The sequence below is a fragment of the Tenrec ecaudatus genome, chromosome 6, assembly GCF_050624435.1.
Source record: "Tenrec ecaudatus isolate mTenEca1 chromosome 6, mTenEca1.hap1, whole genome shotgun sequence".
NCBI lineage: Eukaryota > Metazoa > Chordata > Mammalia > Afrosoricida > Tenrecidae > Tenrec > Tenrec ecaudatus.
The window spans coordinates 173,382,298-173,395,338 of NC_134535.1; the positions used below are offsets into that span (position 1 = coordinate 173,382,298).

General features: G+C 45.3%; 1 protein-coding gene across 1 annotated transcript in view; it reads left to right on the plus strand.

The window, feature by feature from the left end:
* Window positions 1-13,041, plus strand: part of GAD2 (glutamate decarboxylase 2) — an 89,325-nt gene that overhangs the window by 26,756 nt on the left and 49,528 nt on the right. Inside the window, exon 8 of the mRNA XM_075553197.1 lies at window positions 968-1,047. Coding sequence (XP_075409312.1) covers window positions 968-1,047 — 80 coding nt within the window. The remainder of the gene's footprint in view (window positions 1-967; window positions 1,048-13,041) is intronic.

Sequence of the window (13,041 nt, forward strand, 5' to 3'; positions counted from 1 at the left end):
CCTACTATCATGACTCCAATTCTACCTTACAAATCTGGTACAGATAAGAACTGGAAATACAGGGAATCCAGGACAGATAAACCCCTCAGGAACAATATTGAGAGTAGCCATACCAAGAGGGGAAGGGAAAGGGGGGGGGGAGAGGGGGAACCGATCAGAATGATCTACATATAACCCCCTCCTAGGGGGATGGACAACAGAAAAGTGGGTGATGGGAGCCATTGGTCAGTGTAAGACATGAGCAAAAATAATAATGTATAAATTATCAAGGGTTCATGAGGGAGGGCAGGCGGGAGGGGGAGGGTGGGAGGGGAAAAATGAGGAGCTTATACCAAGGGCTCAAGCAGAAAGAAAATGCTTTGAGAATGATGATGGTAACAAATGTACAAATGTGCTTGACACATGGATTGATGGATGGATTGTGATAAGAGTAGTATGAGCCCCCAATAACATGATTTAAAAAAAACAACAAAAAACAGTCAGTCTTAGATGTAAAGCAGGCGTAGGGTTACCACGTGGTGCTGGAGGTGTGGAGCCCATTTGCAAATGCTAATTAAAAAAAACCCGAAACGGATAAAAGTTTCTATTGAGTCCATTTCAAACCCCTGGCGGCGATGCCACGTGTGTCAGATTTAAACTGTGCTCTGGGCCGCGGGGTTGTCAGTGGCTGGTTTTTCAGTAGATTGCCAGGCCTCTCTTCCCAGGCACCACAGTTAGATTGGAACCAGCATCTTTCAGTTAGCATAGCTCTCTGCTATTTGCACCCCCTCGGATCTCCTTTGCAAATCCAAGCACCTTGTAATGCTCCCCAAGAAACCCAAGTGAAGGGCACGACCTCCTGTTAGAGACGGAGGCCTGGGGGAGCCGGGTTAGACCTGAAAGGAGGGAAGGGAGGAGACCATGGAGGGAAGGAGGAGGGAACGGCGCTTGACTTCCTGCGTGACTGACTGTCCTGTGCTTCTCACAGAGCCACTTTTCCCTCAAGAAGGGAGCTGCCGCCCTGGGGATCGGAACGGACAGCGTGATCCTGATTAAATGCGATGAGAGGTGAGCACGAACCTTCCACCCGGGTCAGACATGTGCAAGTTCTGCATGAAGTCCTTTGGGTCAGAACCGGGGCTGCTGGTGTGAGGCAGGGAGCAGGCTGGCAGGGTGTCTCCTTGAGAACATGGGCGCTGGTCGCCCCCATTACACACTCTCCTCGGTGCCAGAGAGCCTCTGTCCCGCAGCCCTGGACTGAATCGGAACCTTTCTTAACTCCATCAAAATATTCTGCACCAAGAGGATGCAAGGAGTGTTCTTCACCTGGGCCCCTTAACAACAACTGGCAATTTGCTCCCTGATGGATGGGTGGCGTCATACTAGGCATTGTGGGTTGTGTAACACCTCATTAGGGGTGGGGGTTACGGGGGGGGGCTACAATTTAGCAGCAGGAAGTAAATCATAACTCAGCAACTTTGCAGGGGAAGCCAGGGGCCCTCTGGGGAAAGGTACCCCTTAAGAACCCAGGCACGCGAAGAGTCCACGCAGTCCTTTGAGGGAGAAAATTGGGGGGCCATTGCAGGGTGTCCGTGTCAGTCATGACTGGTCTACAGACTGGGAGGGTCTGTGCTCAACAACTCTCTAAACTTACCCCGAGGCACCACGGGGGAAAGTCCTGTCCATCTGCTTCCTTAAGATGAAACCACAGCACCCGAAACCCTGCCCTCTAGTTCATTTGATCTCACGGCCACAGGGCTTCCACGGCTGCCCCTTTCGTGTGAGCAGACACCCTGATCTTCCTCTCAATGCAGCCACTTTGAATCAATGACCTTGTGGTTAGCAGTCTATCCCCCAGCGCCGCCAAGGCTCCTTTAAGATTACAGGTGAGGGAAGTCTATGGTGTACAGTGTTGTGCTGTAACACCTGGAGTCGAGATCCATTTGATGGCAACAGGTTTGGCTTCTGGATCGGCCTAACCCAAAGCTCACCAAGCCCATTGCCATGGAGTTGATGCTGGTGAAAGGACCCATAAAGTCCACAAAGCTGCAAATCTGGACAGAAGCAGCCCACCACGTCTCTCCCCCACGGAACAGCCAGTGGGTTTCCATCTCCAGCCTTTCTGGTGGTGGCCAACTGTTTAACCACTGTGTCCTCAGGATTTATTTTGGGTAGGCTCCTCCAACCCACTGCCACCAAGTCTATGCCAACTCATAGTGACTTGGACAGGGTAGAACTGTTCCTGTGAATTTCTGAGACGGGCACGCCTCACTGAAGTAGAAAGCCCAGTCTTTCTCCCTCAGAGCTACTGGTGGTTTCAAACTCTGAACCTTGTGTAATCACAGTCCAGTGCATAGTCACTACACTATAAGGGCTCTTTTGGATAGGTCTAGAACCTATAGAAAATTAGATGTAGTCTTTAACAGAATTGAGTAAGAAATCCCACTAAATAGGAAGCCACCCATTTAACCATATATTTGAGTGTTACATGGTCTTAGGAAATTCACTCAACTCCAGAAGAGCCTAAGGCCTCCTACCAGTTCCCTGGCAGTCCCCAGAGAAGAGATAGTTACGTCGTTGAATTGCATGGGCACCCAGTACACATACTGGTGTCTATTCCTGTATATTGATGGACCTGGAGGGCTTCCTGCATCACGGGGAATTTGGGTTGGATTTTTAGAATTAAGGATGAGTTGAATGGCTGGAGATTAAGATGGGGCAATCACACATGAAAAAAAGTGGACATCCTGAGTTGCAGGATCAGACCGAGGTGGTATGTATGTGTGTGGAGTAAAATATATGCTTATAATACAATGTTTACCATTTCAGCCATTTTTACATGTACAATTCGGGGTCATTCATTATATCCACCATATCACCCAACCATCACCACTATCCATTTCCAAATTTTTAAAATCAACCCAAAACACTCTTCCTTCTGGAGCAAGATTCCTCATCTTCCACTCCAGTCCAGATCTTTCATATCAGTCGGGTTATGCAATGTTTCCTTTGAGAGCCTGGCTTATTTCACTTGGCATAATGTTTTCAAGACTCAGACAAGTTGTTACATTGTGTATCAAAATCTACTTTCATTTTATGGCTGGATAATATTCCACTATGTGGAAAATGACCTATTTGTACTTCTGGCTGTTGATGGACACACCTTTTGGCTACTGTAAACAGGGCCGCAATGAACACTGGTGTACAGGTCTCTGTTTGTGTTGTTTTCCGTTCTTTTAGGGATGCGCCTGAGGGTGGGATGGCAGGGGAGACGTGGTGGCTGAGTGGATCATGCATAGGACTCTTTAACCACAGGAGTTCAGCAGTTTGCACCCACCAGCTACTCCACAGGAGAGAGATGAGACGTTCTCTTCCCAGAGTTGTAGCCTCCCGGCAGTTCTGCTCTGGCCTGGAGGCTTGCTGTGAATTTGCGGCGATGGAGTGGCCGTGCATTTGGTGTTGAGTTTTTCATGGTCATTCTGTGTTGACCTCTTTGAGGAGTGGGCAATGGGGCCTTTGAAAGCTCTGAAAACCAACCAGAGGAATCCTGGGTCTGCCTCTCATAAAGAGATTGTAGGGCATGACCACGCTCTTGTTTGCACCGTTATGGAGAGCCCGAGTGTGTTTGTTTGTTTGTTTGTTTTCTAGTGGTTAACACCCATTGTTTATTTATCTGGCATTTTGGGGGACAAAAAAATCTAGACATTGGAACTCAAGGGATCTGGACAAAGCCAAATCTTGCCAGCCTTCGATCCGAGAAAGATATGAATGAAGTCACGTTTCAGGAAAGGGGTCCAAGGTCTAGCATAGGCCACGTGAGACACACCTGTGACTGGGCAGGGATGGACAGCAAAGGATTGGAGGGAAGTGACCTCACCTTGAAAATGGAATTGACTTATATGACCGGACTTCAAAAAGTTTGGGCAAAACTTTGATAGAAGGTACTCAAGAACTGGGATTTGAGGAAACACTTATTTTTTTCAAATAAATTAACTGGGAATAAAAGTTCAGATGATTTTAATGTGCTTTACTTCATTGATAGCCAAACTGATAGGTAAGGACCTTAGAATTCTGGGAAGACTCACCTCAACAGGTCCGGGCCTTCTGGTTGATCAGTCTTCCTTGGTCGCCTAGTTAGTGAGCATTCTCAGGTTGAACCCAAGCAGGCTAGCAGGTGACCTGGGAAGTTGTAAGGGTCTTTTCAACCACACTCCTGCAGACATCAGCCTGGCTGCACCTGCTTCTGTGAAAATTGGGTCGTGGTGACTAAGGTGGTCTTTTACTGAATCAACCACGGCAGGCCCCAGGGGGGCGCACGAAGCTGGTCCGAGGACAGTGAACTGCTTGAAAGCGCAGCATGTTAAAAAGAGGCATTGACCGAAGTCAATTCCGACTCACAGCAGCCCTGTAGGGCAGAGTAGAAGGGACCCGGTGGGCTTCTGAGACAATAACGCTTTCTGGGAGTAGAAAGCCTCATCTTCCTCTCGTGGAGCAGCTGGTGGTTTTGAACTGTTGATCTTTCGGTTAGAAGCCCAGTGCAAACAGGGCTCTAATCAAGGAAGAGCTAGAGTTTAAACACGGACGAGGCTGCCGGGGCAGACATGCACAAAAGACACTGCTGTCTTCCAACAAGAGACGGAAAGCAGGGTAGGTGGCGGGGCAGCTGGAAAACTAGTGGACTCTCGAGCCAGTATCTTCTCAAATGAGAAAATCCACTACCCCCCAGTGGATTCCAACCCAGTGGGCCTACCGAGGTTTATGGAGACTAGCTCACCTTTCTCTCTCCCCCAGAGCAGCTGGTGGTTTTGAACTCCTGACCCTGTGGCTATCAGCCCAATCTGTAACCCGTAGCACCAGGACTCCTTAGTGACTGGCCAGGTGGCCTTGACATTTTAAATCAGAGTATTTTAGTTCAGTCATTTTAGAAGCCATTAGAAACACTAAAATACAATCCTAAAATTCTTTCTTGTGTGTTTGTGTAGGGAAGGTGGTGGGATGTCCCACTCTGTGCCGTCTCATCCCGAACATACACACACACTGACGTCACCCCTTGGGAGACTACGGGGGTGGGTGCGGGGGAGAGAGAGGCCATTAGGGAGCAAGGGGGCTTTTTCTCTTCCTGCTCCTGAGCTTGTGCGCTGAGGAAGGTGAAGAGGATAAGAAACAACCAAACAAATCAACAAAGCAGTCAAGTCCCTTCAGACTCAGGTGTTGCTCCATGGGGTGTCCTTGGCTGTAGTCATTATGGAAGCAAATCACCAGGCCTTTTTTCCACAGAGCCACCTGACAGGTTCAAATAGCCCACCTTGAGATTAGCAGCTGATTGCAAACTGCTCGCTCCACACAGGAACCTAGGAAAAAGCTCAATCGACTGCCATTGAGTTGATTCTAACTCCCACAGGACAGAGTCGAAATGCCCAGGTGGGCTTCTAAGACTATACATGTTTCCAGGAGCAGAAAGCCTCTACTTTCTCCCTCAGAGGAACTGATGGGTTAGCAACCAGTAGGCCGTCAGAACTCCAGGCCTAGGAGGAAAGAAAGGATGGCAGAGGTGTGACTCAGGGAAGGGAAAGAGAAATGCAGGTGGGAGCAAAAAACACATGAGAACATCAAAATAAATAAATCACTTTTTTGTACCTAAAAACAATATAGGCTTACTTTTAAAACTGGAAAATTAACACTTAAGAATCATAGTCCCACCATTGAAAGATCATCTCTAATGATGACATTGATACCTAAACCTTTGAATCATTTTTTTCTAAGCATGTTGGGAAGGTGATGTTCCTTCACTCTTTTTTTTTCATTTTATCGGGGGCTCTTACAATTCTTATAATAATCCATGCATGAATTGTCTCAAGCACATGTCTACGTATGTTGTCATCATTCTTCTCTAGACATTTACTTTCTGTTGAGTCCTTGGTATCAGCTCTTCTTTTTTCCTCCCCCCCAGCCCCCAACCCTCATGACCCCTTGATAAAGTATAAATTATTATTATTTTCATGTCTCACACTGACCGCTGTCTCCCTTCCCCCATGGTTTCTGTTGTTCTTCCCCCTGGAGTTGGGGGTGGGGTGGGGTTAATGTGTCGATCATTGCCATCAGTTTCTCCTTCCTCCCCTCCTCTTCCAACCTTCCCCCTGCCTTCCTAGTATTGCTACTCCCACTCCTGTTCCTGGATTCTGTGTGTCCTGAGCTCTGATCTCTTGTCTGTACCTGTGCACATGCTGTGGTCTAGCCCGCAGTGAGAGGCAGCACTGGGGTCGTGATAGTGGGGTGAGGAAGCCTCAAGGAAACACAGGAAGACTGTGTTTCATTGGTGCTTTACTGCACCCTGGTTGCCTCATCCCTTCCCTGTGGCCCCTTGGTTGGGGGGGCATGTCCCATTGTCTACAGATGGGCTTTGGGTCTCAGCTCCGACCCCCCTCATTCTAAAAAATACAGGTTTTCTTCATTTGTTTGTTTGTTATGGGTCTTCTGATGCCTGTTACCCAGTCCCAGCAACACTCATATATTCTTATACGGTTCTGATTGTGATTACACAGATCCTGTTCCTCATTCTCATGGACACTTAAAAAACATACTGATATCATGCCAACTGTGTGACTGTCAGAGTTTGCAGACTTCTGACTCTGGAGCTGAGTGTTTAGCTTCAATCTCATCTCCATTGACTTCAACAAGAGCCTCCATTTCTTTATCTTAAAAATATCAAAGGTCATGACACCTGCTTCTTAGGGTCGTTATGAAGATTAACTCTGTTGCAGAGATAAAGTAGTAAGTATAATAACTAGCAAAGCAAAAGCACAAGTATGCCCCCCCCCCCCTTGTATGTTAGGAACCCTGCCCGCACAGGGGGCTGCTAACGAGAGGTCCCCGGTTGCTCTGAGGGGTGAGAGGGGCTTCCTTCCACTTCCTTGAAGATTGACAACCATGAAAGCCCAATGAGGCAGTTCTGTTACGTCCCACAGGGTCAGTATGGGTCAGAATCAAGTCGATGGCAATGGCTTCCGTTTGTTTGCTTTTGATGGTGGGAATTACAGAGCCGCGGTGGCACAGAGGTTAATGTGCAGCTGCTCCTTACCAGCCACTTGCTTCCAACTCATGGCGACCCTATGTGAGATTTCCAAGGCTGTACATCTTTACATGAGCAGATAGCCTCTTCTGTCTCCTGAGGAGCAACTGGTGGGTTTGAACTGCCAACCTTGAGGTTAACTGCCCAAATAAAGAGGCTAGGCAGTTCTAAGCCACTACCTGATCCGTGAGAGAAAGATGCTTACAGCCTTGGAAACCTTGTGGGCAGTTTTACTCTGTTCTGTAACGTTGCTATGAGCTGAAATCTAGGCAGAGGGTTTTCTGTTTTCTGCTTTTCTTTGGTATTGTACTCATGGCTGTTTTGGTATCACTTTTATAAATAACCTTTCCTTCTTCCAGTGAATACCCTGTGTCTTCGGGGCTTCTCTGCCTAAGCTTATTTCTTAGTCGAATGACTTCCTTGGACTCTGTGAACATTCTGAAGGAACATGACACGTAGGCCAGAGTGCCTTTCAAATGCCGACCAAGTTATTCCATAATCGGTAGTGTATGGGAGAGTGCTGGGAAAGTGTAACCTTGTTTTGGTAGCTAATGAAATCTTTAATTATACAATTCAGATCATCATTAGATCATGCGTTTCTGACCGAGAGGCTGGTCTTCACAGATTTAAGTGAAATTGAAGTGTTTTGAGTGGGAGAGGGAGGCCTGGGGTTGTCATTTGTAGCCACCATGCTCATTTGAATCAGTTTTTATTCTATTTATTTTTTAATGGCAGCCAGTTCTTTGTTTTATCATCACGTCCGTGGGAAAGTCAGACATGCGCTTCAGGAGTCACTCAAGGCTGACAAGGTGTTCGACTACTTCTTTCCATAATGTGCTCTTGCAAAGTCCACCCAGGGCCCCCAGCATGGACCTGCAACCGCCCGCTCGGGCTTTCCTTTGTGTAGTTTCTCTTGCGGACCCTGCACATTTGCCTTCCAGTGACCAGGAGGACAGGCTCTGAATTGCTCTGCAGATACCGCCTTTGGTGGCAAATGTCCTAGCCAAAGAAAACATCCCGTGCCTTGCTAACGACGTGGTCAGGGCAGCAGGGAGAGGGAGAGGCTATGAGGTTCCTTTCCTTAATTAGCAGTCCCAGGGGATTACTTTGGAGAATGATCCAAACGAAGCAAGCCGCTCAATTAAAACAGACCAAAACCCAAACTAAACCATTGTCTTTGAGGCAGTCTCAGTGGTGCGAACCCCTGGGTTTCAGCGTAGAACTGTGTTCCATAGGTTTTCCATAGCTGATCTTTTAGCAACAAGTCTCCAGGCCTTTCTTCACAGGCACCTCTTGGTCAACTCAAACTTCCAACCTCTCAGGGAGCAGCCATGTAACCATTTGTATCCCCCGGGGACTTTAAAGAAAGTGAACAGTTCATAGATCTTCATTTGTTTGGGATCAGTTCTCTAAGAGTTGAAAAATTTATCTTATTTCATATCTATTCTAATTAGTAAAATAAGACAAAGGAATGAAAAACCTCAATTCTCCATGGCTCACATTCTAATGTGTAATATTATGGCTAAAATAACTTCTTATTCTTCCAAAATTAATTATTAAATTTGAGAGAAAACATACTAAATTAATTTCATACAAGGTAGCTTAAGAATTCTCTTGCTTTGTTTGTAAAAACTGGAATAGTCACAGTGATAAAGGTTAGTGAATTCTTACTCAAGTAGCATTGGGTCTAATATTTTAAAATTTTGAATTAGTGGAATCCAAATTAATGAAGTGATGCTGTATCTAAGGATAGGAATGTTTCAGTTAGTATCTAGTAGAAAATAAATATTTGTGAAAGAAATGTGTCATCATTTTTTAGTGCTTGCTGCTATCACCAAATACTACAAATAGTGCTTTCAAGAGCGGAGATGTATGTTCTCACAGTGCTGGAGGGTAACAGTCTCACCGTGGGCTCAGTCAGGTCAGGTGCTTCCGTGTCAGTGTCCCTGCGTGTTCCGTGCTCCCTTGGTTCCCTTGGCTTGTACACGGTCCTCACCTGGCATCTGTAGTTCCCGTTACGTTTGTCCCTGTGTCTAATCCAGTCTCTTGATAACATGAAGTGTACAGGACACGCTCTACATGGCCATGGCACTTTGACATGCCATTAGATTGCATCATATGGCATCAAGCGGTCGCATCGTGGCATCCACAGGATGGAGTTTAGGGTTACAGTACATGTTTGGGGGACCAAATTCAACGCAGTTAACAGCCACTGTGCAAAAAAGATGTTTCCAAAAAGTCCCATCAGGAGAGGAGGACATTTGTTTTATGTGGATGAGAATTTGGAAGAACACTTAGTTTCTATATCGAAGTGGAGACTGTGAGTCGCTTCTTTCGCTGGTCTTGATTGAGAGCACAGGAACAAGATGGACGTAGTCATAGATGTACCAGGCCTCATTGAGGGTAGAAAGGGCAGACCTTCGAACAAGCAGTAGCGTTTAAGGAAAGCAAATGCTGTGACTGGGAAGCACAAGTTGCTATTGTGGATGTCAAAGACTAAAGCAATGAAGGGTTTTAGTGTTTGCATTAGGTCACTTTAACTGCAGGATAAAATATTGCGTCAAGGCGGCAAGTCAAGTCGGTGGCTGTTGGAATATGAGTGGGGCAAGATGACTGATGGGCTGGCTCGAGGCTGAGCAATGGAGAAGGAATGGTGCAATCAATGGGAAGTATTGATTGACGAGTGTACTGGCTGAGAGAAGAGTCAAGGACGAATCCCAAGTTTCTCATTCGTCGGTCAAGTCAGTGTGGTGTCATTCTCAGAGAAAAGGACCCCTGACCAAGGAGCTGACTGGAAAGGAAGAGGAAATGTTCAGATTCATTGGCATATGTTTGAGGAGTTTCTGAGACATCTGCAAGAGAGTTCACGTTGGTGATTGGAAATAGGAGCCTGGAGCTTAGACCAGTGGTTCTCAACCTTCCTAAAGCTGAACCCTTTCATACAGTTCCTCATGTGGTGGTGACCCCCCCAACCATAAAATTATTTTCGTTGCTACTTCATAACTGTCATTTTGCTATTGTTATGAATCGTCATGTAAATATCTGATAGGCAGGATGTATTTTCATTGTTGCAAATTGGACATCATTAAATCATAGTGATTGATTATGAAACAATATGTAATTATAGTGAAATATTTATTTCTAATAATAAATCAATGAAATGTCTTGAAGCATGGTGTAGCATGGATAAAAATCTCCACGGCAGTACTTGTATGTGGGCGTATTTGCATGTGGGCTGACCCGCCTGGAGACTGATAAAGTAGTGGAGCGGTGTCTCGGTTCCTAAGACCATGGGAACTATGTCTTCTCTGGTGGTCTTAGGCGACTTAGATGATATATGGCTGAGTCATCGAGATGCAGGCCTAGGAAACGGAGCAGTGTCTCGGTTCCTAAGACCATGGGAAATAGGTGTTTTCTGGTGGTCTTAGGCGACCCTGTGAAGGGTTGAGAACTGCTGACTTACATGATATATGGCTGAGTCATCTAGATGCAGGCCTAGGAAACATCTCTGCAGGACATCCATGTTTCAGGGACAGAATCCAGTAAAAGAAACTTAAGACTCCAGTGGTGAGGCAGAAGGAGAATCAGGAAATGGGGTGATGAGACCCAAAGAAAGAGTTTCATGAGGAAGAAGAGGTGAACAGTATCAGATGTTACCAAGAAAGGACATGAGAGCAGGAAGCTGCCCGGTGACTTTCCCCATGAGGAGGTGGCTGGTGTGTATACCTAGAGCAGTTTTCATTGGAGGGGTGAGGGCAGGAGGCAGCCTGCGACAGGATGAAGATAAGTTGTTGCTGTCGTGACTTACATTGGTTCTGATTCACGGTGGTCCTGTGTGTACTGAATAGAATTGCTTCGTAGGGTTTTCAACACTATGATCTGTTGGAACCAGATAGTCTGCCTTGTCTTTTTTTCTCTCCTCCTGTCTCACCTCTCCTCTCTTCTCTTTCTTATCAGTATGGACGCAAGGACTCATCCAACATTTTCTTAGTGTTCCAAGAGGAGTCAACTTTCTCCTCTAATCCTTCCCATTTCTCCACCCTTTTCCCTGTATATTATATGAATTATGAGTACATTGTGCAAAACCTTGCAGAAAAGGGATCTGACGAGATGCATGGCACCTGGTTGGCACAAGACTAAAACAGTTATTGACTCACTTAGCTCCTGTGCAACGCAAGCTTAATGCCGTTCCAGTTAATGCTGCTTATTGTATGTTCCCAAAGTCAGTGGCTACAGCTTTTTGTATACCTTTTCAGATGATATGTATTTAAGTATCTGTACGTATATATCTTTAAAAGTGGCTGATTACATTACCCTGTGCTAATGAACACCACATTTTATCATACAATTGGTTTACACAATGGTTAAGTATAAATGAGTTAGGGCCATTTTGCTCCTCTAATAAATTAGCTGAATTGTGGCCAGTGCCTGGAGGTGATCGGGGTGCTGATTTTTCTTTCAAGTCCTTGGGGAGCTCTGGAACACACTTGCATTAGCATAGACTCCCCCAGACACTGAATCTGTGATGCGTTCTCTGAGTGTCCTGTTTGCTCTGTATTTAAACCTACTACCGAGAGCCCAGTGATGCCAGCGATACCTGTGCTTTGTTATGTCCTGGACAGGAAAGAGTATTTTAAGACTAATAAAATGCTTAAAAAGAACAACCAAAAAAACCCTCATGCCGTCAAGACACTGCTGACTCATAGCAACCCCCTGTGGGTTTCCAAGAAGATGCCTGTTGAAGAGAGTAGAAAGCCCAGTCTTTCTCCCTCAAGCTGCTGGAGGTTTCGAACTGCTGACTATTAGGATCCCAGCCAACACCTAACCACTACCCCACCAGGGCTTCTAAATACAATCCTAGCTAAGGCTTAATATCTCTCCATATCTGCAAGGGATTTTTCCAGGATGCCCTTGGATGCCAAATTACCCGGTTGCTCAAGTCCCTTATATAAAGTGGGGTTGAAATAGCACATAACCTGCACACATGAATCATCTTTAGCTTACTTACAGCCCTATTGTGATGTAAGTTCTTGAATCCTTTTAATTATTCTCTGCTTTCCCTGTTTGGGTTCTAAGAAACTCTGAAATGGCGACACGGAACTCACAGACAAGTTCATGATTAAAGTGTTTATGAAGGAAGTTAACACGTTGCAATGCAGTGAGAAGTGCTCGGGCTTGAGTTGTTTAGTAGACATGTTACAAAGTTCTGCTGTCCATCCCAGGAGGGGTTGGAACTCTGGGCGTGCGGGAGCGGGGTGCAGAAGCAGATGCCTACACTTTATCCAGGATTATAGAATATAGAACAAAAGGTTTTATTGCCAGGCCAGCACCAAGTGATTTTTTTTTTCTGAAAAGGGTGGTGGGCCAAATAAGTTTGGGAACCTCTGGTGTAAATGATTAGTCTATTGATTACTTGCTTCTTTCAGTCCTACATATCTTTGAATCAATTTTTATCATATATATTTTTTTAGGTGGGAAACTTTATTGATAGCCTCATTTTCAAGATTAGCATAAAGCTCTAAATATAATCCTCTGACAATATTTAATATATTTATACCTTTTCTCCATTCAAATGTTGTATTGCCCCCCTCTTTTTGTACTAGAATTATCAGATATTTGCTTATGCATTGATCTTTTTAATGCACCTGCTGAATTAGGTTTTCTAATTCCTTGTTAAAAATTTTCTGCTCGAATTATTATCTCTCTAACTTCTTCAATTAAATAGATAATTTAGTTATTTTTTTTATTCTTTGTAAATTAATTTCAAAGCAGTTGAGGCTATGCATTCTCCTCTGAGAAAGACCTAGTGTGTCTCATATTTTTATATGTAGTATTCTCATGTCATTAACTTTTAATGTTCCCTCATTAGAGTTTTAATTTCCTCCTGGACTCAAAAGTTATTTAGAAAGCCCGACATAGTTTCTTACATGATGATCACAGTCATTTTCCTCTCTGCAGACATGTGTAGGGAGGAGAGATACCAGTTTGAAGAG